The sequence below is a fragment of the Lacerta agilis genome, chromosome Z, assembly GCF_009819535.1.
Source record: "Lacerta agilis isolate rLacAgi1 chromosome Z, rLacAgi1.pri, whole genome shotgun sequence".
In the NCBI taxonomy this organism is placed as follows: Eukaryota; Metazoa; Chordata; class Lepidosauria; order Squamata; family Lacertidae; genus Lacerta; species Lacerta agilis.
Genome location: NC_046331.1, coordinates 11591635 through 11619370, shown reverse-complemented (window position 1 = coordinate 11619370; position 27736 = coordinate 11591635). Strand labels below are relative to the sequence as shown.

The window sequence follows — 27736 nt, the reverse complement described above, 5'->3', positions numbered from 1 at the left end:
TGGGTCCTCCATATACTGCTGAATGAGGTATGGTTGAGGGAGCAGGGTACATTTAGCTTGGAAGAGAAACTATAGCCATCTGCAAACTGTAAAAGCCATCTGAGATTAGCAGACAGACCTAACAAATGCACATTCTTGCTAGTTAGCATGAGAAGTGGTTCATACCACAGAGGTGTATTACTGAAAGGCAGATACTCAGACCATAGAAATATAATTGGCTGTGTGGTATCGTTTCTGCTCCTGTCCTGGATAGGAAGAAGCATATAGTACTTCATGTAGCTCTCTCTCTCCCTTTGACTAGCGATGGATGCAGACATGCTTCTGCTAGCTTGTGTTTTAGGCACATGCATGAAGCTTGTTATACTGTTAATATACCGTATTTTGCCTGCATGGTTTTTTTTACTGCTACTGTTGCTGTGAGCCTATGCATGATTATAAAGTAAGTAAATCTTACTTTACAAGTTGCTGCCTGTTTTTTTATTTAAGTGGGGTAAGAAGGGGGAAGCCGGCTTACTTTGTTAGCTGGACTTGCTCAAAACAAAGTTTTATAGATTAATTCCTATGCTTTCTTTTGTTTCAACCCACAAACATGGGTGTCTGGAGGGATAAATTGCAATTAATATATCCTCTTCTACCTATGAAAACCCAGCCCACACAAATACCAGTGGCCTCATGAAAGGAGACTCTGACTAAACATCAGAAGGAACTTTCTGACATTTAAGAGCTGTTCAACAGTGGAATGGTCTCCCTCGGTATGGACTCACCCTTCACTGGAGGTTTTAAAAGCAGAGGTTAGATGGCCATCTGTCGTGTATGATCTAGTCAAGGTCTTTGCATTGCAGGGGTTTGGATTAGGTGACCTTCGGGGTCCCTTCTAACTCTACAATTCTGTAGTTCTGTTCTATATTTGTACCCTGCTGTTTCTCATGACAGGGACTCAAGGCACCTTATCCCTTATCTGGAAGGGGCACAAATCACCCTGAGCAAGGAATAGGTGGGTGGAGAGGGATTACTGAGGCACAGCCTCCATGACCAGGCATAGGCAAGGCCTCCCTTCCATAGGGTTTCCGCCAATCTCTCCCCTCTTGGTTTTCCTTGTAAGTTTTCCTTGTAAGCCTGGGGGAACTTTAGGCTCTCCAGACATTGCTGAACTACAGCTCCCCTCAGGCTCAGCAAGCATGGCCAAAGGCCAGGGATGATGACAGGAGTTGTAATTCAGTCTCATTTGGAGTGGCAAAGAATCCCCACACCTGCACTGGGACTAAGGCTTCCTGGCAGGCAAAACAACACCTCATTCTTCTGGTGCATTTTACCTTTCACTTATATAATATTTGGAGATCCTTTTGGAGAAAACTGTGATAGAATAAAGCACCGTACTGTCGTTCATGTTAGCTGACTTTGCTAAAAAGGGCAGACCTCACCTCTTGGCTTTCCTGTAATCCAGATGTAGGGAGCCTTTGGCCCTCCTGTTGTGGCTGAACCACAATTCCCATAATCCCTGGGTGTTGGCCACACTTGCTGAGGAAGGTGGGAGTTGTGGTTCAGCAATGCCAGAAGAAGCCAAAAGGTTTCCTCAGTCACCTGGCTCCATGGGAACACAGAATGATGAGTATTGGGTGAGCAGTAAGGCAGTGAAAGAGGCTCAGGGGGCCTGTTTCTTGGAAGTTGCAAATACGAGTGTCCACTTTCTCCTGCCAGGAAACCTGCCAAGCAAAACCAGGTGGAGGCTGGTTTCTTCTGGAGGAGATGTTGCCTTGGCAGACTATCAAGGTCAATTACTGACCAATGAACCGAGCAAACACACACATACTCCACTAGTGAAAAACATGTAGTGGGTGGGACGAGACCACGACCCAACCAGGGCGCTTGCTTCACTTATCCACCCACCCTTTATGGGGTCCTTAATGCAGTCATCCCAGCTAGAGGGCACCAAGTTGGGGGTGGCAGCTTTAAAATGCTGGCCTGGAAAGAGTTCAAAGTGGTCTAGACTGGGAGCTGGATGCTGGACAGCTGGGAATCACTCTTTCCCAGGGTGACAGATGGGACAGCTACCAGGCACTTTTGCTCCACTGGGTGCTGCTACAGCTCAGCCAGTAGTGGCCTAAAACCCAGCCACAGAAATACACACACACACACACACACACACACACACCCAGCCCTGATTTGTTAGGTGGGCAGACAGAATGGAATCTCTTCTCCTGTACTGAAGCCCCTAGAACCCACTCTGCCCATAGGTTGGGACTGGCATCTTTAAATAACCCCTGCCAGGCTGCCAGAGAAGATGTGGTGCTGGCCTGTTCCCCAAAATGTGAGGGTAGCTTTTCAGGAACTGCAAGCGCCATTCTGCCCTCAACCCGGAGATGTGCCTCCATCTTGGCCTTAGAGCAGCCACAGCCAACAGCCGAGAGTTTGAGGGGGGAGAATTGCAGCCATGCTCTGTGAGCAGAGGATGGTGATGGTTATGCAGACAAAGAGCAAGGAGGTAGTGCAAATCCCGGACTGACCTACGCAGCACGCCAAATGAACAGTTGACCCCACCTCCACCCCTGGCAACCCAGTGCGCAAGGTTGAGGGGGAAGAAGCGGGCACATGGTGGGAGTGACACTGTCCCTACATGGGGCTATCCGCTGTGGAAAAGACGGATGCGCTGGACGATGTCCTTGCGGCACAGCGGGCAGGTGCTCAGGGCCTCGGAGCAGGTCTGGCAGCAGCAGACATGGCCGCAAGTCAGGAATACCACCTGGGCCTGGGGGAAAGAGAAGAAGAGGAAGAGGCAAATGCTAGGACCACAGCGCTTTCCAACAGCAGGGCCTCCTCGCCACCTGCCCCTTGCACACATTTCATCAGAGATCAGGGTTTTATTCCAAAGCATTTTGATCCTGCGCTTCATCCCCACCTCCCTACCTGCACAAAAAAGCCTGCCAGAGCATCTGACAAACAAAATAGTTTCTTCTCTCAGGTTTGACATCTAAGACATGACACACAAGGGAAAAGGGATGGGAAGGAGGAGGAAAAAAGCAAGTTCAGGCACAAGATAAGAACACCATCAGAGAATCCCTGTTGGATCAGGCCTTGAGAAACATCACAGATTAGGATTGATGGGTTTTAGGAAGGCCTTCTATAGCCGTGGCATAGAGATGGAGTAGCATTCCATTGTGTCACGCTAATTCCCTGATGCTTCTGAGCATCACTCATGACTCTGCCTGACACGCAGGTTAAGCTTTCAAAGCTTCTGGGTGGAGGTCAACCTACCTCTCGCTCCATGCAGACCACACACTCACAGTGGTGCTCTTCTGGTGGTGGGGCAGAAGGAGCCATGGCGATGGGGGGCTCTCTGCTGGTCCCCGGAGCAGCAAGCTCTGCCTCTTCTGCAGGCTTCAGCAACTCTGCAAGCAATTGGAATGAGCTGGTCACTGAGAACAATCAATTTTATGCAGAGTGGATGCTTTGCTGAAGAGCTGGGCTGAAAGGGAGTGGAAGAATGCCAACCCCTCCCCCAACAAGCTCATGAGAGACGGCAAGGGGAATGGGGCTTGTGCCAAACATCAATCCGTGCTCTGACTCTGTGCAAGGCAGCTTATGTCCAGCAAGTTACCTGGGATGGTTTCAGCCACGGCGTGGATCTCTCGGGCTTTCCGGATGATGGAGTGCTGCAGGCCTGTCTCTGTGATCCCCATCTGGAAGAGGACATAAGCAAATGGCGCCTTCTGAACAGCATGGTTCTGTCCTAGGTTTACTTTTACCCATTTCACTGTGTGTGGAACTTCTGTATCAGTACAAATTACAGTTCGGGCGATGTATTCCAGTCTGGTGAAAGGTGCCCATCGAGACTGGCAGAGCGGAAGGCAGGGAACCCAAACAGTAGGAGGAGCCAGAGCTCATGCCTGGCAGAGCCAGAGCCAATCGCAGGCAGAGTCAACTCATTCTAAGGTTGTCCCCATCCTCCTCCCTGCAAGGGGCAACCCTGAGACATAAGAGCAGGGTGAAGTTGAGAGGTTGTCCCACCTCCACCCCCCCGGACTGGTTGTGAGAAGGCATGTAGGTGAGGGCTGGCTGAGTGAGGGCAGATTGAAGCTGGGGGGGGGCAGCACCCCACGTGCCCAGCCTTCAGTGGTGCAGCCCAGAGGAAAGTTCTGAGGGCTGAACAGAGAGGCCATAAAGGAAGCATCCGGTCCCTGGACCTAAGGTTCCCCATGCCTGCTCTAACCTTCCCCACGTACCTTGGCCAAGTCACTTGGGACCATGGAGCTTAGCATTTTGAGCGAGATCCGGTGATGTGCAAAGACGGGCGTGTACTGGTCGGCTGACAGGTCTGCCAGGAGCTTCACAAGCTGCCGTTCCAGTCCTTCCTCCTTCAAAGAAAAAGGAGGGCAGTGTTACCAGGTGGCCTCTCGACTGGGAAACCCAGACCCAGGTGAAAGAGGAGGCCAGAATCATAAGGGGCTACCAGACCCAGTGTAGCCCACGGAAGAGATGACCTTCTCCACCCCAGCACTTCTGCTAGCCAGTCACCTGTAGCCGGAGTGAAAGGGGCTTCTGGTCCAAAAGCCGCTGGTACTGAATCAGCCAGTAGTTCTCTTGCTTTGTCTCACTCTTAGCTTCCAGCTCCCTCTGCAGGGAAGAGAAACAGAGAGCCAGGGTGGTGTAGTGGTTAGGAGTGTCAGACTAGGATATGGGAGAGACCCTGTTCAAATGCATGCCTCCCTTGAGCTTCTTGGGGGGAAAGGTGGGATATACAAGCAAACAAATGATCGTCATGTGCAGCTTTTGCTGATTCCAGGAGTTGTAGCCTGACACTTGGCCTGCTCCAAAGCACCTCTGAGAGAGGGGCAAAGCCACCAGGTGTGGAAACGGGCAGAAGGTTGAGCCTGTGTGTGATAGTGAGAGAGAGAATCAGCCCCGCTCACAGGTGAGCTGTCTCCTTACCAAGATGGCCTGCAGCTCTTCTTCCCGCTGCCTCTTCTCCTTCAGCAGCTGCTGCAGCAGGTAGGTGAGGGCTTGCCGCTGCTCTGTGATTGCCTCCTGAAACGCAGCACACAGGAATTAGGAAGCATGCGCCATGAGGGCTGTGCAGCAGTGGAAGTGGCTGCACCCCAAGGAGGCAGCTGGCTCTTCCTCTTAGTGCAAGCCTTCCAAAGCAGAGGCTGCTCCAGCCACCTTTTGGGGGATGCTCAAGCCTGCATCCACAATGGGGAACCATAGGCCTCCTGGGGCCTGAAGGCAGCCCTCCAGGTCTTTACCTGGCCCTTGAGACTTTCCCCAAGCCATGCCCTATCTCCCCAGGTTGCATCCCCCACCCCAGGATGTGCCCATGAACTGTGACATAATGCTTCTTGCTTGCCTTGATGGAGATAGAGGGAGGGAGGTGTCTGCGTGTGAACCTCTGACTTTTTCCGCTACTCGAATGTAGCATACTTAACAAAGAGTCACACCAGTTGCTCCACCCACCCACCATTGGCATGGGGCCCCTGGAAGGCTGCCCATGAAGCAGTGCTGCTGTAAAATGTCCCCCACCCCCCAAGGCTAGAAGGTGGCTTTGCAAACATTGTCCTAGCTCTAGGGTTTGAAGTTCGACCTGGACCATCCTGGATGCACCTCCCCCCCCTCTCCATATTCCACTGCCTGCTCCCCAACCTCCAGAGGCAGCACAGATTCAAAGGAGCTAGGCTGGGTCACAAAAGCGCCAGAGGTTCCTTCACCCTCATACAGAACCTTCTGTTTGAGGTTTGTTTAAAGGAGGTGGGGAGGTAATTTGTTGTGGCCCTCCAGATGTTGCTGAACTGCAACTTCCAGCAGCCCCAGCAGCCAGCATGGTTTCCAGCCAGGAGGAGATGGGATTTGCAGTCCACCAACTTCAGGGGGGCCCCCCCAAAGGTTTCTCCCTCGCCTGGTTTACAACAAGGATGGCTAATGCAGAGTCCCCAAATGGTTTCTGGCTACTTCCAAATTCTCTGCCCTCACTTGGGTGGATGGAAGCTGAAATTCTGCATCAATCCATTTGTTCTGCTAGCCACAAGAGTTGCTCAGTTCCTGCTCTGCCTTCAGAGATTTCAGCAGGCTTTGACCCAACCCCAACCCCTACTTTCGAGCATCTTTCTGCAACCCTGGAAACCAAAACCTTGCTTGGATCTCCCCCAACCCACCACTTTTCCCCACCTTGCAAAATAAAAGCAGGGATACTAATTGTGATTAATACACTCTGTCCTCCGCCGGCTGAGGAGAGCAAATGGAGAGGATGGCATGCTCTTTGGGGATGTTGCTTTTGGAGTGGAGATTTGAGAACAACCAAAAAGAAACAGAAAAATACACCGAAGCAAAACCAGCAAAAAGAAAAAAAGAAAAAAAGAATTCAAATTTAAAAATGCAGAAAATGTGGAATGCTCAGCAGATCTCAACCCCTTTTTCCTGCCAGCCCACCCACCACTTCCCCCTCTGAACCCCGCAGCAGGCTATTCCTACGGATCCCCAGGTCTCCAAGAGCAGTAGCGTTTGCAGCGCATGCTAAATGAAGCCCCAGGAGGCAGGAACCAGGGAATCCCCCCATCCCATCTCCCAAATTCCTGCCGCGAGCACCAAGACACCTCAGAAAGCAGAAGGAAGAGCAGGGCGGGAAGAACGTGAGCTGAGGGGGGGGGGTCCAAAAGAGGCAGACGTACCTGCAGCGCCTCTGTGTCCAACTGCTGCCTCTTTAACTCCAGCTGGGTCAGCTGCAGTAACTCTCTCTCTATTAACTTAATCTAGGCAGAAGATGAAACAAGGAGGGGAGGGGGAGGGGGAGGGGGAGGTTTGTTTGGTTTTTACTTGCATCGGGAAGGACTCCACTCTCTGCTGTTCGCACCATGGTCCTACAACTACATTGCTGTGGTTTCTAGCACTTAGTTAAGCTAAGCACCTGGAGGTCTCTCCCATAGCACCCTCCTTGCTTGTCACTTGTGTGGGGCCAAGAAGGGTTTCATTCTGGGGAAGGGAGTCCTCACGGTGACCAGCTGGACGCTGTGGTGTGCAAACTGCAGGTGGGATCTTCAAGAACAGCCTTCATGCACCTGGAATCCTCCAGATGCTCTGGACCACAACTCTCATTAGCCCTGGCCAAAGATGTGGAGCCCGCTGCAAAGAGTCTTTGGAAATGCAGCTTAATCCCCTCCCCTGACAAATCACGATGAAATGCCCTGCTCTCCTAAAACCAAGGGGAAACCTTATCCTGGGGACTGAGGTGCCCTTTCCTCAAAGGCCAGGTGCAAGCCTTCAGCTAAAGCAGGGCCAGGGAACTTTTGGCCTGCCAGATGCCACTGAACTACAACTCCCAGCAAGCACAGGCAGTGGCAGAGGAGTGATAGGAGTTGTAGTGCGGCAACATCTGGAGAGCCACAAGGTTTCACACATCTGAGATAAACCAGGGCTGGGGGAAGCTGTGGCTCTCCAGCTGATGGCAGAGTACAACTCCCATCGTCCCTCACCACTGGTCATGCTGGCTGATGGGAACTGGAGTCCAGCAGCAGCTGAAGGGTCACAGGTTGCCCATCACTTAGATAAAGACACCCCACACACACTTCACTCTAGAAGTGGAGGTAGCTTAGGAAAATAGGAAGCGTCCTTATCTAAGCCAAACCCTTGGGTCCGTATAGCTCAGGATTGTCTACACTGACTGGCAGCTGTTCTGCAGGGCTGTAGGCAAAGAGTCTTTTCCCAGCCCTACCTGGAAATGCTGCTGGGGATTGAACTTGGGACCTTCTGTGTGCAAAGCAGGTGCTCTGCCACTCTGCTATGGCTCTTTCCCACTAGTTAGCTGGCCAGCCTAGGATCACTCGTGAGCCACTGAGCATCCAGGAGGCTTCTGGGAGAAACTGAATGCAAGTTCTAGAGCTTGTTACAGTTCCGCAAAGCCACCAGAGAACAGGGAAGACCACAAACACCAGCACCTCTCAGGAAACCCTCTCCCAGGGCAGAAGAAAAAACCTTGGGACCCCAGCTAGCCAAGTGCTAAGGGTTGGACGGGGGGGGGGGATAGCACCGACAACCCTGCAAAGTCTACCACCTCAAACCACTGACAACAGCTCACTGCCCCTGATGGGGGACAGCCTGACCTTAAGAAGCAATGTGTTACATGTTGGCCGGAATGGATTTGACAAGCAGGCCAGAAACAAATTAAAATGAATGAAGAAACTTATACACGACAACCACTGTAATAATGGAGATCATGCTGTTCATGGGCTGCCGTGGGATGGAAATGCAAATTGAGCCCCTTCCCCCCTGCCCCCGGAGATGAGTCAGACCTTCCTGAGCCTGAGGGAGGTAGGGAGAGGATTCAGCTGTCCGTAGCCCCAGAGAGCTCCCCTTGTTCCAATGGCCTTGAGAAGGAGGCTGGACCAAGTGAGAAACTGAACTGTTCACCCCACCCAATTCCAGTTCCTGCAGACCCATGATTTCCACTCACCTGATTTCTGATCTGGCAGTGCATGAGATCCCTCTTCACCTGGAGGGCTTCAAACGCAGCCTTCTGCATATCACTCTGAAAAAATAAGAGCATGCAAGTTCAGGAGAGCACACCCGGCCAGTTGGGGAACATGTTCCAACCGGAATAACATCAGGCCCCATTGTAGTGGGCCTTGAGAAATAGCCTAAAGATTTACCCCAGTTGCCACAAACCTTGCATACTTGTAGACATTTTCAACTACAACTCCTATCAGTCCCAACCATAATGGCTTCATAGGAGGCAATTCATAAACTGAAATCATTATTATGTACAGAACAGGAGAGAAAACACTGTGTATATAAGCCCAAACAGAGTGGTGGGATGTGATGAAAAGGGGCAAGGGAACTCTTTTGAGAACACTTCCCACCCACGAGCGCTCCAAGAGTAACCTGAGGCCAAAACACAGAAACAGCTAACAACTTCGCTAGATGGACTTGGCAGGGGGTTGGACGAGATGTCCTTTTGTGCCCCTTCCAACTCTACAATTCTGATTCCCTCTCTCCCCCCCCCCCAAATACTTTGCTTTGGTTCACCCTCTCCCATCCTGCATACAGAGGTGCCCTTTTTGCACGCATATCCAGCAAAATACCTCCTGTAGGATCTGGCTGATGGCTTTGTTCTGGTCCAGCTCCTGCCAAGCTAGGATTTGCTGGAACTTCTGATCCATCTTGGCTAGGCTACAAGAGAAAACATTCCAAGGGTTACCACCATTGCCTCTTGGGAGACAGAGGCAAACTGAGGGTGAGAAGCACTTTGGAAGACCTTTAGAGGCTGTTAGGACAGGAGTCACTAGTATCAGTATGTTTGGGGGAAAAGTCAAAGCCCATCAGAGGACGGAACCAAACTTACTCCAGTGGATTCAGGGAACAGAGCCAATACTCCAAGTTCTCTCTCTCTCTCTCTCTCTCTCTCTCTCTCTCTCTCTCTCTCTCTCCTCCACCTTTCTGGCTTACTCTAGCAGGGCCAGTGTGAGCATGGTGTTCTTGGGTTCTGGTACATGGGGATGGAGGGACCCCCACCACCATGTCACCTTCTATTGTCAGACTTCCAATCGCTCTAAATGACAAGTGATGTCAGCTGATCAATAGGTAGCGGAATGGCATCATGGGCCAAATTAGACTCCCTGGAAGTGGGGAGCAAGACTGACCCATGTGCCAAAGGTTTCCCACCCCTGCTCTCACATATCTCTATACGTGGCTGTGATTAACAAAACAGAGGTTCTATTTATGTGGCAAAACATTTTGGCTTCTACCTTTGCCAGCTATTCCACTAAAAATGAAAGCCCGCCGTTTCCAAAGTGGCACTTCCAGAGCTTTGAGACTGAACGTTCAGAAGGGCTTCGTTTGCAGAAGCTAAGTGATGCTGGTGTTGTTCTCCAGGCTGAGGGCATGTGGTGGCTAGTGCGCTCTTTGCTAATCCTGTGGCATAATTTCTACTGCTACTACTGACAAGTCCGACAGAATGCAGCCCTCAGAATCGAAATGTCTAACCAACTGGTTGCTCCACCTTTCGAGCCAGAGCAGCTAGTGAGGTGAAAGCAGAAACAATTCACCTCATGTATAAAACCTTTCTCTTGTTAATCACAGCAACACACACACAAAAATAAAAATAACAGCATCAGCTCCCTTTCTACAAGTACAGTGTTGTGGACAGAAAGTCAGCCTGTGGGAGGAGAATCAGGATCAAATCCCCTCTCAGCCACAAGGCTTGCTGGGTGAGCCTGAGCCACTCACTCTCAGACAAACCCACCTCGCAGGATTGTTGTGAGGATAAAAAGTGGAGGGAAAGCACATTACGCTTCTTGGATGAAAGGTTAGATTTAAATAATAATATGGCCCCCTCCCCACAAAGCAGAGAAATGTCCCATTCTCTCTGGGGAGTACCTGGAACAAGTCTGGTTGACGAGATCTTGCCGGCGTGACTCGTAAGCCACCTGCAGGAGCTTGTTCTTATAGGTCTCGGCCAGCATCTGCTGCATGGCCGCTGTGGAGGAAAGAAAATGCAGGAAGTCAGGGCCCTGGAGTCTTCTCCTGAGCTTATAAGAGTCTGTTCAAAAACTGTCTCCTCCCACACATTAGAATAGCACCCAAATTTTCCAGGAAACAGCTCAGGAGGCTCCCCAATCCATTCCCTGCCTCCAACATCCCACAATTTAGCATGGGTAGGAAAACCTGGGGGGGGGGTGTACAGGAGAGATCAAAGAGGGGTAGGTAGGGAAGCGTTGTGTCTGCTTCTTGGGAAGGAGAAACCAAAACGGCAGTGCCTTTGTTGCTGATGGGGGAAGAAATACAGAGTGCATAAACCTCAATGGTGCAAAACCCTGGAGAGTTTTTGGGGATTCGTGCAAAATTTTGCGGGCAGCACTCTCGCTTAAGATTGGATCGAAAGCATCCTAACAATCTCTTCCATGCACTAAGCCAGGGGTGGGGAACCTCAGGCCCCAGGGGGCTAAATGTAGCACCCCAGGTTTCTCTGTCTGGTCCTCAGAATCCTCCCCAAGACACAGCGCCTTACTTTGGCCCTATTCAGGGGCTTTTGTCTGGCTGAAGTGTGTCTTTGAATTCTAAAAATACCTCGTTTGTCACAATGGAGGACAGAGAGGGTGTGTGCATGTGTATGTAAAAAACAGGCTATGGTACAAAAGGGAAAATTTACATTTGTTGTCCCACCCACTTTAGCTTCTGGCCTCACCCACCCTGGCATGTGGCTCCCAGATGGCTGCCCAGAAGAGTATGCAGCCCTTGAGTGGGAAAATATTCCACGTTCTTTCTGTAGAAATCAACATAGCCAGTTCTATGCCTGGGGTGTAGCAGTTCTATGCCTGGGGTGTAAAGGGTCCCACCCAGAACCCCCACAGCCACACTCACAGGCCACTTCCTTCCTGCGCAGCTGCTCAGCCTCCTCCTGAGTAATGGCCATCAGCTGCTCCATTCGGATCCTGGCAGGGAAAAGGGGAGAGATTCAGCCACTGCATGCCCTTCCTTCAACTGTCAGCCAAAGGCAAGGCCTGCCCTGCCTCTTTCATTGTTTAGATTAGACTGAAGGCTCATCAAACCTAGTGTTCCAGTTTCCAGCAGGGGGCAGCTGGAAGCCTCTGGGAAGCCTGGGCATGAAAGTAACGGTCATCTCCCATTTTTATGCACAGCATGTGAAATTTTCCAAGAGGATAAAACAAACTCTTGGATGAAAAGATGATAGGAACTCAGGAAGCCACCTTACGCCAAGTCAAACCTTTGGAGCATCTAGCTCACTACTGCCTACACTGACTGACCATGACTCTCCAGGGTTTCAGAGAGGGAGCTTTTTCCAACCACACCCAGAGATGCCAAGGATGGTACCTGGGACCTTCTGCATGCAAAACAGGTGTCCTACCACTGAGCTATGGCCTTTCCCCGGTGGTGATCAATGGCTACAAGCTACAATGGAAGCAGCATGCCTCTGAATGCCAGGTGCTGGGAACCAAGTGCAGAGTGTTGCTGGTGGTGGTCAGAAAATGCATCTGGTCAGTCACTGTGAGAACATGATGCTGAACCAGACCGCCCACTGTCCTGACCCAGGCAACACTTTTAATGTTCCCATGCAAAGGCATCATCCTCCCCACTCCTTACCCAGCCAAGAGCATCTGGGACACTCACCGGTCATTCTCCAGAGATTTGAGAATCTCAGAGCTCTGCTTTTGCCTAGAAAGAAAGCAAGGAGGGAGAAAAACGCCAGAAGGCATTATTAGTCCTGGTTCAGTTCTAAGAGGAGGGGGGAAGCTCATGCAACCACCTGTGTCGACCAGTGCCTGGCTGAGAACCAGCATGGAGTGGAACCTCCAGCCCCTATATAAACTCTCCACCTGAACCAAATCATGGCTGAAGCAACAGGATGAAGGATCTTGGTAAAAGATAGCAATAGAAAAACTCATTCCGCTATGAAGGGTCTGGCGTTTCCAGACCACGAATCTTGGGATTTACTTTCAAAGGAAAAATCCTGGACCAATTTTGGTAACATCAGGGATGTCCTGACATGGCTATTCCTTTTAGACCTCTTAACTTGAGAGCTGGGAACCTCAAACCCAGGGGCTGAATATGGCCCTCCAAGCCTCTGGTCCTTGGGACTCTCACCAGCCAACCCCCTTGCCAGCCCTACTTAAATTCTTGAGTGTTTTTGTCTGGCTGGGATGTGCCCCTGAACTCTGATAATGCCTCTTGGTTGGCTAGATGGGAGGATAGAGAGCTGTGTGTGTGAGTTCCAATATATAATTTGCATGTGATGCTCCACCTATTTTAGCCTCTGGCCCCGCAAACCACTGACAAGTGGCCCCTGGAAACCTTCCCAGAAGGAAACATGATCCTCCAGCTAAAAATGTTCCCCAACCCTAACTGAACTCCTTGTCTGGAGTCACACCATCAGATCTGAAAATCCAGCCCAGGTGTCTTTGAGCCTTGGTGCAATAAACCCAGCCTGGGAGTGAAAACAGTCAAGAGTTGCAAGCATAGCTCCCTAGCTGCCGTGACTGTTGCTCAACACCACCTCTGACCTCTGGTTCTCTTCCAGCAGCTTCTTGATCCGGCTGGAGACCCCTTGCTCCATCTGCTTCAGCTGCTCCAACAGCTTCATGCGTTCTTCTCCCAGGCGCTCCTGGTGCCGGGTCAGGCCCTGCTCCAGCCTCACCTGATCCTGCAAGCAGAGAGGATAACAGCATCAAAGGACCGTTTCACTTGATCTCCAGGACAGCCTTATCTCCCACAGAGGCCTCCCTGGGCCTTGCGACCCAAGGGTAAGCCTACATCCGGATTCCTCAGAATGGCACATTTCCCCAACCACAATAAACCAACGTATGAACCTCTCTCATGGGCAGTGGAGGCTGGTCCATTGGGGTGAATGGGGCACTGCCTCCCCAGCCTACCCTCCTACTTGCAACCAGTTCAGTGGGTGGCAGCACCACCCGCCAGCTTCTTCCTTCTTAGTCTCTGGGTGGCCCCTTGCAGAACTCAGCAGTGAGGATGAGAACAAAAGTACTTAGCAGTCTCTAACTGTCATTGGCTCTGGCGCTATCTACTGCTGGGCTCCCTGCCTTCCGCCCTACCAGTCCCAATGGGAGTCAGTCATCACTCCCTACAGGGCAATTATCAATCCATCCCTAGGATGACGTATTTCATTTTATTTTACTAAGAAATATTTTTGAGCAGCTTAACCACGGAGCAACAGGAGGGTCCGGGGTGGTGGTGGTGGAAAAGGGAGACAGGCAAGATACCTCCTTCATGCTCTGGAGGATCTCCCCTTTCTGGGCGTGGCTCTGGTGCATGAGCTGGGCTTGACCTCGCTGCTCCAGATTCAACCAGCGCTCAAACTCCAGCTTCTCCTGCATCTTCTGCTCCTGGGAAGGACCAACAAAGAGCCTCATCAGCACACACATGCAAGCATGTGAACACACCGTGGCTTGCAGTGTTCCTCCCGGTGTATGACAAGAGACAGGGATTGTGTGTACAGAGACAGCAGGTGGAAGTAAACAAACCTGTGTTTGGACTACAGAGTGTAGGTGGGGGCAGGGGCGGCGGGGGAGCTTGCCTAACTGAAAGCTCATCCACACAGAATACAGTAAGGGTTATCCCCCTGCACATTTTTTGCTTGTTGTCATCTAGTCTTACAAATAAAGCTTTTTTTTGGGGGGGGAATCCCTCCCAATAGATAATCCCCATGCATGTAGAAATCTAGTATGCCATGGGAAAGCTAGGCTAGATATGCTACTTTTCTTTGGGGTCTGTGTGAGAGCAGAGCAGCAATCAATTGTATGAGCTAACACCTGCAGTTTGAAGTGGTATAGCCCAGACACAACTCTGCCACCTCATCTTCTATTGAATTTTCCTCTCTCCTTCAGCTGCCACCCAGTGGGCAATTAATCCATCAAGCTAGAGCACAGAGTAAGATGGGACAGAGGGTGCCCACTCCATCAATTCAGCTGGCAAACCAGCTCACTTTGGGCTCCTCCTCTCTCCTTAAACCCTTTCCTTTCCAAGCTGCTTGTTACGAGAACTTTGTAAGAACTAATGCATGAGCTTGCTTGTTTACCTATTCTCTCTTCATTCCTTTTGTGACATGTCTTAGATTATACACCTGCAGTGTAAGGACTGTTTGCTACTCATCTTGTGTAATGTGCTTTGGCAACCATTCTGGCTGAAGCATTTTTATTATTTCAATACTTCACACTAGAGAGGGGGGGACCTGTGGCCCTCCAGATCTTGCTGGACTCTTAACTCCCATCATCAGCCTGAGCTAGCATGGCCAATGCTAAGGGATGATGGCAGCTGTACTCCAGCAACCTTGAAGGGCCACAAGCTTTCCTATCCTGGCTTTAAAACAAATGAATTTGCTGCCTGAGGGAACTGAGCCAGATCTATTTTTCTTCAAATGGCACAATCATCATTATCATCATCACCATCATTATTATATGTGGGCCACTCATGTACATAAATAATGCTGTCCCACAGAAATGGGCGGATCCAGGGAAGAAATGGAACAAGCTGAGGGAGCCATCTGGAGGGCATAACAGTTTTCCAAAAGGGAGAGGGGTTGAGTAATGGAAAATGTTTCTTACCTTCCGCTTCTCGTAGTCCATAAATTTGTTCTGAAAACGGAGGAGGAGGAAAAGAGTTTGGATTTGATATCCCGCTTTATCACTACCCTAAGGAGTCTCAAAGCATCTAACAATCTCCTTCCCCTTCCTCCCCCACAACAAACACTCTGTGAGGTGTGTGGGGCTGAGAGACTTCAGAGAAGTGTGACTAGACCAAGGTCACCCAGCAGCTGCATGTGGAGGAGCGGGGAATTGAACCTGGTTCACCAGATTATGAGTCCACTGTTCTTAACCACTACACCACACTGGCTCTCACAAAAGGAACCTGGATTTAACTGGGTTTAACACAACCCACCCACTCATTCATTCATACACACAAACACAGACACACACACCACCTCTCACAGTTCAGGGGAGCCAGTGACCATTATTAGGTTGCATGTATGGCAGGGCTGAGGAATCTGTGGCCCTCCAGATGCTGTTAGGATGCCCAACTCCCATCAGCCACTGCAGCTGGCATGGCCAATGGGTCAAGAGCGATGGGAATCCAGCGACATTCAGAAAGTAACAGACTCCCCATCCCTGACTTGGAGACCACTGCCTGCTTCTCAGCAATTACCTGCCACTCAGCCTCATTCTCCGCATATTTTGTGGCCATCCTGCCGACTCCATCCACCGAAATCTCACCTCCATCACTTTCCAAAACTGGGAGTAAATACTGGGAGGGAGAATTGTACTCGATTCCTAATTCTGGGAGAAACCGGAAGACAGCACAGGCAGGTCAGTTATTGGCAGGGCTTAGGCATCACACACCTAAGTGTGATGCACTGGCCAGAGTACTAAAAATGAGTCAGGGAGGCCTGAGCCCTGCTTGGCCACCAAACACATCAAGGTGGCTCTAGAATTCAGCAAGCATGTTTTCATAGGAAGCAGCCTTTTATACTGAGCCAGACCGTTGGTCCGTGTAGCTCGGGGCCATCTACACCGGCTAGCAGCCCCTCTTCCCAATTCCAGACAAGGTTCTCTACCAGCCCTACTTGGAGATGCCAGACATTGAACCTGAGACCTTCTGCATGCAAGCCAGATGCACTCTGATTGTGCTACAGCCCCTCCCTAGGCCCTTCGTCCCAGGAGAGGAGAGAGTCTCAGAGGCATCAGGCACTGTTGGGCTGGTCCTCTCCACCCTGCTTACACTAGACAGGCCCTCCCTCTGCTCTGCTCACCTCCACACAGAAACTGCTGGATGGCCTCTGTGCCAGTGCTGCAGATGTCATTGGACGGGTAGGACATGGACGAGGCATCCAGGGTCAGTGTCTGCAGAACAGACAGAAATATAATTATTTTAGAATGTAAGAGGAGCCTGGCTACTGGATCAAGGCCCATCTAGTCCAGCATCCTGTTCTCACAGTGGCCAACCAGATGCCCCTATGGGAAGCCCACAAGCAGCACCCAAGTGCAACAGAAACACTCCCAAATTCTAGCAGTATGAGAGAGGGAGGAAACCACCTTCTCTGCATCATGCATAATCTTATATACCCCTGTCACGTCCCCCTCCTGACGCATACTGTTTTTCCTCTAAACCAGGGGTAGGCAACCTAAGGCCCGTGGGCCAGATGCAGCACAATCGCCTTCTCAATCCGGCCACGGACAGTCCGGGAATCAGCGTGTTTTTACATGAGTAGAATGTGTCCTTTTCTTTAAAATGCATCTCTGGGTTATTTGTGGGGCCTACCTGGTGTTTTGAAATGAGTAGAAAGTGTGCTTTTCTTTAAAATGCATTTCTGGGTTATTTGTGGGGCATAGAAATTCATTCATTTCACACACACCCCCCAAAAAAATATAGTCCAGCCCACCACATGGTCTGAGGGATGGTGGACCGGCCCACGGCTGAAAAAGGTTGCTGATCCCTGCTCTAAGCTAAAAAGGCCCAAACATTGTAACCTTCCCTCACAGGGGAGTTGTTTCATCCCTTTTATCATCCTAGCTGCTAATTTCTGAACCTTTTCTAGCTGTGCAAAATTCATTTTGAGGTGGGAAAAAAAGTTCTTTTGAAATGCATTTTAACATCATCCAAAATGCCTTCCTCGAAACTGATCCCAGGACGGCACACAATAATGAAGATGAAATGCAATAAAATGAAAAGTATAACTCCTCAGAAAACAAGAAAACTTACTGAAAGGCAGCCACCTAGAACCCAAAAGCTGGCTGAAAGCAAACAGAACCCCTTTCAAATTGCCCTGGTCAACAATAAAGTCCTAAGTAATTGCTGGAAAAATTGCAAGTTCAGTGCCCATCGAGCTCCTCTAGGAAGGGCATTTTAAAATCAAGGAGCCACTGCCAAAAAGGCCATGGGTTGTCTCCTGTACTAGTCCTACTCAGAGTAGATGCTTTGAAAGGTTACAAATGACTTCGACCCATTGATTTTGATGGGTCTACTCCGAGCAGAACTTAGTTGGCTACAACCTCTTCTCTTTTGTGCAACCCAGAAGTGTAATGGTCCAGGGTCATGAGAGGCTGAAGACCCATTACTATACCCCCCCAAAAAAAACATGGCCCCAGTCTCCAGTGTAACCCAATCCACATAAAAGGGGCTGTTTTAGCCACTGGGAAGAAGTTTTAGCCTTTGTGTTGATTTGAGCCAATCAGAATGAAAGGAAGGGGAGTCATCCTCTGAGGGCTGGCTCTATGGATCACTCTGGAGAAAGCAAATGGGGGAAATTCTGTGGAGAAAGAGTTATGTGAGCTCCACAGTTAAGCATTTAGGAACCCTGAAAACAAAAGCTGCTTTGGTTTCAAGAGAATAGTGTGCAAGTTCTGTTAGGTACAATGGAACTTCCAAGAGAATCACAACTTAAGTGACTCTGAGAGATGTTGGCAGGGGCGTAGGAAAGGGGGGCGGTGGCGGTCCACCCCAGGTGCCATCATGAAGGGGGTGACAAATTATCAAGGAACAATTACTGCCCTAATAGGGCGGTTCATAAAAACGTGTGTTTTTTTTAAATGCCTGCTCCAAAGGTCTTATCTTACTACACTAGGGATTATATAGCTATATATGTAATTTTATGCATATCAGTTAATATCGTGACCCTCCTCCATGAAAATAGCTGTTTACATGGCCGTTTTCCTATGTCGTGATGGCTGAAATTTCAATTCAGTGGAGCAGGGTCAAGATATTAACTGATATGCATGAAATTTCAGGTATAGCTATATCATCCCTAGTTTAGTAAGATAAAACCTTTGGAGCAGGCATTAATTAATTTATTTTTTAATGAACTGCCCTACCCTCCACTGGGCTTTCCTCCCCCACCTCCAGTCTCCGTTGCTGTGTCTTTATCCGTTGTGTGTCCTGGCTGAGGGGAAAAACAGAAGATGGATGACCATCGGTCAGGGATGGATGGTCCAGTTCAGATTCCTGCATTGCCCCAGGGGTTTGGCTAGATGACCCTCAGGGGTCCCTTCCAACTCTACAATTCTCTGGTGCAGGCTTGTGCAGAGTTTTAGGTACAAGTTGGATGCAAGGGGTGCATAGGATTGCAGCCCATCTAATGCACCGTCGGCTTGAGAATAAGTCCCACTGATCATGATGAGACTAGATTGCTGCTGTGCAGTCCTGTTTTTTAAATACAGTAAATGTTTTCCTTTTCAGATAATACAGAGCATGGTGAAATCACAATAAATAAAACCTCCAATTCAGTAGTTTCAAGCACTACTACAGGTTCCACATAATATCTGTACTGCATTGTTTACTGTGCAGCACCTGCACTTTGGAACTCCCCGCCTGTTGCAACAAAGCACGGGCCTCTTTTCGGGCACCTGCTAAAAGCATTCTTCTTTAGGCAAACTTACCTAGATGCTTAGGAAGTTGAAGTAATTTTAATTTTAATCTTTTAGCTTTTGTATGTTTTAAGGTAGGATTGTTAATTTTTCTTGATTTTATTGCTGTGGTTTTTTTGGTTTTGGTTTTTTTTGGTAAACCACTTTGCAGGTTTTTAAAAATAAATTTTATTAAATAAATAAACAATAAATAAAAATAAAATAACACAAGCCAAAACACAATCCATTCTGTAGATTTAAGTATCTTTCCATAGTCGCCTACTTGTTCAGTCCCAAAATCCACATTCCTTTGTAAGAAAATATGAAATACAGTAACGTAAAACCATTTTTGCAGACCCCCCAAAAAAAAATCAATTGGGGGGGGGGTTGTTGACAAAAAAAATTCCGCACCAGGTACCACCTGACCTTCCTATGCCTCTGGATGTTGGAGGACTCCAAATCATTTGCACAGTTCCTGCACAGTAAATGGAAGATCTAGCTGAAAGGCAACAAATGAAGATCTGCATTGATTGTTGCAATGCATCACTAATTATCACTACTGTATAATTATAAAACTGTTGCATTTTAGAAAGGGATCTAGCTATGAAGAGGTGTGGCTTTGACCATCAAGAAAAGACCCAGCACTTCTGAACTGGCCCCTAAACTACTGATGTAATCACAACAAACTTCAGCAACAGACGACACTTGGATGAGCAATGTAGGAGAAGTGTTGAGATTCATGCCCTTTGTACAAGTACAAGGCTAGATTGGCACACAAGCTTGCCAGGAAGAAAAGAGTTGCTTATACCCATCCTAGTAAGATCTGAAAGAAGCAAAGCTTTCCTTTTCAGCTCCATATTGACCTCTTCCTTCCGCTCAATATGAATTTTGCATCACACACATACAAACAAAGCAAAAACTTCTTTGGGCAAGTACCTCCAGTGTTCGGATGTGAGCCAGTGCCTGCGGCAACTCCTGCACTAGGTTTTCGCTGATGTCTAAGGTCCGTAGGCTACGCAGGCCGCCCAGGGAGGCTGGCAGTTCCTTCAGTTTGTTGCCTGCCAGAGAAGGCAAAATGTGCAAGACACAGTTATTAACACACTTCTTGGATATGTGTGCATGTGTGCATTTGTATAATGGCTTGATGATATCAGAAGTTTTATTTTCAATTCTTTTCCTATTGACCCCTAAAATGGAAAATGCTCCCCTGGGGAAGTCCCGTCTGGTACCAGCCTTGCCACTGCTAGGGCACCAGGCAACAACATTCTTGGTTACCCCGGGCATTTGGGCAGATGCAGGAATTTGGTGTTTTTACTACAACTATTTATAAAACTATTTTTATGTGTTTTTATTACCGTGAAATATGTTCCCGTATCCCTGCGGATTGCAGCCTGAGGCGTTTCCTCCTACCTTTCACATTAAGTGTCTGCAGCTGGACAAGGTCCCCTATCGAATCTGGAAGGGCCTTCAAAAGATTCTTTTCAAAGTTCAGGACCTATCAAGGACAGAGAGCAGAAACAAGAGGGGTTGGTCTCCCTCCTGTTCCATTAGGGAGAGGCAGTAGGAGGTTCTTGAGAAATCCAAGTCAGAGGGTGCACTTTACAGAGTGCTGAGTCTCTTGAGTTCAGCAGCCTGGTCTGGAGGGCAGGAGACAAAATGTCTTGTTTTGATGACCCTGCTAAAACCTCAAGTGCTAAGATCCTCAGGTGAGCACTTGTAAGAGAGCCAGCCAGCAATGAATCACACAGAGTAAATGAAGTTAACTCCTTCTTAGAAGAAACAAGGTCAGCTCAGGGGTGTCAGGCCTAATGAGCACAGCAACTCTGCCCCTATGAGGCAGTTGTGGAGGCTGAAGGTCCCCACCTTCCCACAGCTGCCTAAATCTCCTCCTCCCCTAGATTCTTCCCCAAGATCCTTCCCAAGCAATCTGAGATTCCGTCAATGCACCTGTCTCTGTTCCTCCCTCTTCGTGCCTCTCATGGTCCTGAGGGAGAGACCAGGGGAAGAGGAGCAGAGCTCGTGGCAGCAGGAGGGGGAGACATCCTGGTATCTTCACCAGCCTGACTCCTCTCTGCCTCTTGGTCTCCTTCCTGTTCTGCTTCTGCCTCTACTTCTGATTCTGGACTTCTCTCTGTCACAAACTCTCACTGCTCACTAAGACCCTGTTAGTGCTTCAGCTTTCAACACCTCCTCCTCCAAGCTTCTCCCTCTGACCATGTGTTGCCATCCCACCACCAATCCCCGGACTCTGAGAACTTTGTCCCTTGGGGGTTCCCCAGCAGGTGCCCACCATTCCTCTATATCCAGCCAGTCCATGGCAGCACCTTCTCATGGTCCAATCAACATTGGAAGCATTGTTTGTGGTGACACAAGAAAGAACCTGCACCCTGACTGTAGCATTCCCTCCCAAGAGAGGTTTTAGACTGGCTCCCTCTTTGCTATACTTCTGTCAATAGACCATTACCTTCATGTTCAGATGGACCTTTGGAAACTAAGGTGCAGATGATACTGATCATTCAGCTGCTGTCAGGGCAAATTGGATTTTGACTGCTGGTTCTAATTGTGTTTTGATGTATTTAAGCTATTTTTTAAACTGGTCTGATTTTATTTGTATTTTACAGTGATTCTTTTGAATGTTGGAAGCCACTTTGAATCCCAACTTGAGAGAATGTCAGGATATAAAAACATTAAACAAACAAACGAACAGGAATGCTAGGCTCTTGGTATTCATAGAGACCTGGCTAATCAGCAGGTTTCACACTGGCAGCCAGTTACACGGGCTGATGTTCCACACAGGTTTCTCTCTGTTTCTGCTCTGTGATAACTCACCCAGCAAGGTCCTAGCCTCAAGCAATAAGGAGGCTCTCCATTCAGCCCCTGGTTTCACTATCCCATTTTGAGGGGCTAGTATGAGCGTTCATGGTCCCAAAAGAGATGGAAAAGTTCCCATACTTTCTAAGTCACCACACTGACACTACACACGAGAAACAATCCAGAACAGGATTCTCCCCCAGGATGTGTTTTATCTCTTTTACCTGGAGAGACGTCAGTTGGCCAATATCAGGAGGAAGCGAGGTCAGCTGGTTGTCATGTAGATCTAAAACCTGGAAGGGCAGAGAAGGAAAATTGCCATTCATTTATCTGTTAAGCCTTCATAGCAGGGCTGGAGAACTTTTTTCCCCCTATTGAGGCCCACACTCCCTCAGCACTAACCTGTTAGAGGCCAAAGCCAGTGGAGAGAGGACCACTCACTTCTCTCTCTGTCTCTGACAAACTGCTTCTTCCTCTTTCTCTGTCTTTGGCACCCCCTCCCTCCCCTCTCTCTCACACACACACTTCTCTGTCCCTGACATCCCCTTATTCCTCTTTCTTGGTCTGTGACACCCTGCTTCTCTCTTCCTCCCATTCTTCTCTGTGTATCTCTGACACCTTCCCCTTCTCTCTCTGAGGTCTCTCATATATTTAAACAAGACATGGAACAAAATCACATTGGAATGGGACCTGGTTTTAAGAGTCCCCCTTCTGTCAACACACATACAGTGGTTCTGTGCCTTCTTCTGTGTCCAGAAGCTTCCACTCAATTATTCAGTCCTACCACTTGGGTCATTTGCAAAAAAAAAAAACACAAAAAAGTTTCAAGTTACCTTCACAGTTATGAGATTCAGGATGCTACAGGATTTAGGGGTCAGAGATGTCAAGCAATTGGTGTGAGCAATCAGCACCTAAGCAACGAAAGAAGCAGAGAGGTTATTATCAGACTGATGCTGGGAGCCGTAATCAAGGTTTGTTCTTGACTAACTCACTTCGGGTTTGCTTGGAGAGAAATAAATGGTGAACCGGGGTTCAGAGGCAGCACTAACCCAGACTTGTTTCCTGGGAGTGGAGACAGAGGGGCAGAGGGAGTGAAGTGCCTGCAGTTTCAGTGCACCCATTTAAATCATGGCTTACTGCCACTATGATTTGGGAAACCAGTGCAATAAGTGATCTGCAGGGGAAGGCAATGAAGAAATGGTCCTTGCCAGCAAGACACTGTGTAGGCTTGGACTGATTTTGCTCCCAGAAAAACCCTCCAGAGTGTTTGAGGAAAGTTAAAAAACAACAGGGGGAAGGAATCGCTACACATTCAAAAGCACCTTGGCCAGGACTCAAAGGGCCCCATTTCTGCCTATGGACATATGAGGTTTTGCCCGTTGTTTGAGGTTGCAAGCCATTTCTTGCTCTGCACGGACAAGAGGGTTCTCCAGCCTCATAAACTGTTTAGCAGGGGAGGACACAGGAAGAGTGTGATGCATAGAGATGCCACCACCTAATTTTATGATACTGGCCTGTGTGTCAACGTGGACTTTGTCAACCTAATGCCCTCTGGGTATTTTGGACTACAACTCCCATCAGCCCCAGTCAGCAGAGCCATTTTGGACCAGAACTCCCAGCAGTCATGGCCAGCACCGCCATGCTGGCTGGGGCTGGTGAGAACTGCAGGGCAACAATGTCTTGAGGGCTTTTGCCCATTGGACAAAGCCTGTACTAACACATTGAAAACATGTCCCTTACCTTCTTCTGCAAGACTTTACAGGTCGCCAAGGCTCCATATGGAAGCTAAAAGCAGGCATAGGATGAAACCAAATGCTGGTCAGATAAAACGTTATTGTGAGGGGGGGGGAATCAGAAAAAAACACACAAAAGATACTTTATGCAAGGGCAATTTTGACTTGGGACATACTACTATTATTTATCAGATTTATAGGCCCCCCACTTTCTGCCCAAAGGAGCCCAGGGTGGCAAACACAGAAGCACTATAACCATTAAACCATATAAAAGCAATTGAAATGCAGACACAGGTGGGGAAAGATCTCTGCTTTAGAAGGCTTGTTGGAAGGTCATCACAGGCGCAGAACAGACAACAGAGGCAGCGCTTGTCTGATATTTAAACGGATAATGCCCAAAGGATGGGGGTTTTTTTTAGTTCCAAAGCAATGCCCAGAAGTGAAACCAGCAGAGCTTTTGATCCTTAACCATCACTGCAAATAAAGTACTTCTGCATGCAGTGCAGAGTAACTGTGGAACTCCCTCCCACAGGAGGCAGTGATAGCTAGCAACTTGGATAGATTTAAAAGAATATTAGACAAATTCATGGAAGAGAAGGCTATGTATGGCAACTAGCCATGGTGGTTATGCTCTGCCTCCACAGCTGGAGGCAGTAATGCTTTCAATGCCGCAGGAGGAGTGAGTGCTCTTATGCTCAGGTCCTACCTGCGGCTGTCCCATTGGGCCATCTGGCTGGCCACTGTGAGAACAGGATGCTGAGCAAAATGGGGCATTGGTCTGATCCAGCAGGGCTCTTCCTAGGTTCTGATGTCAACAGCATGTCTTCCACCCAACCACATGGCCTACATTTGGGAGTCAGCATCACCGGAAACGTACCTCTAAGAGTTCACATTTGGATATGTCAAGTATATCATCAGCTCCGGCTTCCTTTGCCTGTTGAGAGACAGACATGTGAGCTGCATTTGCAAACATCAGAAATGAGATGGTTGCCGGCATCTCAATTGCTCACTGAATGTAATCAAATATATATTATATATATATAGAGAGAGAGAGAGAGAGATAAATATAGATAGATAGATAAATAGATAGATAGACAGATAGATAGATATACAGGTGAAACTCGAAAAATCAGAATATCGTGGAAAGGTTCATTTCTTTCAGTAATTCAACTTAAAAGGTGAAACTAATATATGAAATAGACTCATGACATGCAAAGCGAGATATGTCAAGCCTTTACTTGTTATAATTGTGCTGATTATGGCATACAGCTGATGAGAACCCCAAATTAACAATTTCAACTTTGGGGTTCTCATCAGCTGTACACCATAATCATCGCAATGATAACAAATAAAGGCCAACTTACCAGGCACATTTGGTACTCAAGGCGCTTGCGGGCTTCATCGCTGGGTTTCCTTTTACGGAAAAAGAGTGGCATCTTCCTCTTGTCTTCCCTTTATCCCAATTCAGAGATGGAAAAAGGAAACGAAAGGCAGGAAGGCAACCACAACCTGAGCAACAGGAATTACATCTCTGTCAGACTGAGAAGAAGCTGCTCATGTCAGACGAGTTCTGCTCAAGACGCCGCCCTCTGGAGAAGTTGGGGGCGGGTGGGAGGGGGAAGAGAATAAATCAAAACACATTTATGAATTTTCTTTTTCATAACCCTTCTGTAGTTCAAGGCTGGAGAAGCCTTTTTTGGCTCAAGGGCTACATTCACTTCTGAGGAAACTTCCAGGAGCTGCAGTGGTGGGTGTGGCCAAACAGATACCACTTGTATCTCCATCACATAAAATCGGCCCGGGGTGTGTGTGCAGAGAGGGCTGGCTTAAGGGGTATGTGACCTGGGATGAGTGCAGAGGGCCATACAGACACCTTGAGGGCAGTATTTGGCCCTTGGGCCAAAGGTTCCACATTCCCTGCCCTGTCATGGCACCTCAGTTACACAAGCTGGGACATTTGTATAAGAAAGAAGAAGAAAAAGAAGAGTTTGGATTTGATATCCCACTTTATCACTACCCGAAGGAGTTTCAAAGCGGCTAACATTCTTCTTCGCCTTCCTCCCCCACAACAAACACTCTGTGAGGTGAGTGGGGCTGAGAGACTTCAAAGAAGTGTGACTAGCCCAAGGTCACCCAGCAGCTGCATGTGGAGGAGTGGAGACACGAACCCGGTTCCCCAGATAACGAGTCTACCGCTCTTAACCACTACACCACATTGGGGTCAGCCACCATAGCCACTGGAAACAAAATGTGCCTGTAATCCTCCCACTTCCGGTACAATACAGGTGAAACTTGAAAAATTAGAATATCGTGGAAAAGTCCATTTATGTAAGCAATTGTTTTCATTAGCTACTGGAGTATAATATATGAGATAGACTCATGACATGCAAAGCGAGATATATCAAGCCTTTACAGTGGTACCTCGCAAGACGAATGCCTCGCGCAACGAAAAACTTGCTAGACAAAAGGGTTTTGCGGTTTTTTAGGTGACTCGCAAGACAAATTTTTCTATGGTCGTGCTTCGCAAGACGAAAACGTTTTGCGATTCCCCCCCCCCATGCATTAATATGGGAAACCGCGCTTCGCGAGACGAAATTTTCACAATACGAAAAAACTCGCGGAACGAATTAATTTTGTCTTGCGAGGCACCACTGTATTTGTTATAATTGTGATGATTATGGCATACAGCTGATGAGAACCCCAAAGTTGAAATTGTTAATTTGGGGTTCTCATCAGCTGTACGCCATAATCATCACAATGATAACAAATGAAGGCTTGACATACAGGTGAAACTCGAAAAATTAGAATATCGTGGAAAGGTTCATTTCTTTCAGTAATTCAACTTTCACCTGTAAAGGCAGCTAACCCCTGCTGTGTGTGTGAGCTTCCACACACATTCTCACATGCAGGAAAGGAGACAGTGGCAATGCTGAAGACTGCCATTGTTTTATCAACAGCCTAACAAGGTAGTGGGTCAGGATCTAGAAAATTAATCAGGTAGCTCATTGCCCGAGGCATGGGCTAGCATGAGGTTGAGGTGGAGAGACCAAAGCATGGGAGTTAAACTAGTGCCTTCTGAAAGTCAGAAATTCAACAGGGGCAGCTTTTATAGCATGGGTGTGTAGGCCCTACTGATAGGAAAAGCTCCCATAATAACATAAGGAGCTGCCTTATGCTGAGTCACTTTGGTTCCTCAATCTCATTACTGTCAACACTGACTGACTCTCCAGGGTGTCAGACAGTACACAACCAAACTGAACAATTTCCACAAAAATCAACATAAGACCTAAAATAGATATATTAAAAATTAATATAAATAACAGCAACAAAAAACCCCAAACAACACCCCAGCCCAAGAGTAAGTTCTTCTGTAGTGGGAGTTTGTCAGGGCCCCATCCTCTCAGTCCAGGTGGAAAAAGCCTTGCAAGGCAGGAAGCAGGTCTTCCAGGACTCAAAGGCAAAACACACACCCCTGCTCCTCAGAGCAAATATGAGCCACAATCCTGAGTGCTACCAGCAGACAGGCATTTAACCAAGTGATTCCCAGCAGCGATAGGCAATGCTGGATCTGACGCATCTCCATCTATCATGAAGCAGGCAGCGCTACGCTACTTCAAACTGCAGGAAGGTCCTGAATTTCTCCATTCCGATCCCTGAATGTAGGGAACCTGACCGAACGTTTCTACCAGACTATTTTAAAAAGAATTCAGCTTTTGGTTTTTGAGTGGAAGAGCATCACATTGTAAGAGTTCCCAAATACAGTCTAAACTGGTGCAGCAATCTTTCCTGGCCCCCCAAAATTTCCATGAGAACTGTGCCCTTGAGCACTTCATTTATGTAGCTTTTGCTTTTAATACAAGATTGCAAATATATCAGAAGAGGAAGATAAAACCTTCCTAGCTTGTATTTACATGAAGAATATCCCCTCAGTTCTGACTTAACCCTCAAAGATTAATGTACACAGTCCATACATCCAAACAGGTGTCTAAATGAGATGGACAGTTGTTATGTTATGGATTCAAATGGGATAAAATCTGGGTTTCTATCTTGTGGGTTCAAACCAAATTTCGACAGATCCACTGCCACCACCCCATGCCCTACAAGGACTCATGCTTCTGTTTCCTAGGGAGCCCCTGCCTTGGGCTGCATGCAGAGCTTGGGCTCTTCACTGAAGTACATAAGGCGAGCCCTGCAGGATCTAGTCCAAGGCTGGCCAGAAGCCCCAGTAGGAAGTCCGAAAGCAGGACCCGAACGCAGCAACCCTCCCAGCGCTTGCGGTTTCCCCAGCAACGGACAACCAGAGGCAGCGGGTGAAAAACAGGGACATGAGGACTAGTAACTTAC

General features: G+C 48.4%; 1 protein-coding gene across 2 annotated transcripts; it reads right to left on the bottom strand.

Moving 5' to 3' along the window:
* Positions 1 to 993: 993 nt before the first annotated feature.
* Positions 994 to 24981, bottom strand: LRSAM1 (leucine rich repeat and sterile alpha motif containing 1). Of its 2 annotated transcripts, XM_033137575.1 has the most exons (24): positions 24757 to 24981; positions 24270 to 24326; positions 23400 to 23444; positions 22493 to 22570; positions 21884 to 21952; positions 20259 to 20343; positions 19785 to 19906; positions 16259 to 16349; positions 15655 to 15785; positions 15057 to 15086; positions 13716 to 13838; positions 12999 to 13138; positions 12109 to 12153; positions 11341 to 11411; positions 10357 to 10456; positions 9063 to 9150; positions 8435 to 8509; positions 6657 to 6737; positions 4927 to 5022; positions 4513 to 4611; positions 4221 to 4352; positions 3596 to 3677; positions 3253 to 3386; positions 994 to 2746 (listed from the first exon to the last, which is right to left on the bottom strand). In XM_033137575.1, exons 1-24 carry the CDS (start codon positions 24826 to 24828, stop codon positions 2621 to 2623), a joined length of 2172 nt encoding a protein of 723 aa, XP_032993466.1. In that variant the 5' UTR covers positions 24829 to 24981; the 3' UTR covers positions 994 to 2620. The 2 variants fall into 2 exon arrangements, with proteins under 2 accessions (XP_032993466.1, XP_032993467.1); XM_033137576.1 differs by lacking the exon at positions 6657 to 6737.
* Between the last annotated feature and the right edge of the window lie 2755 nt (positions 24982 to 27736).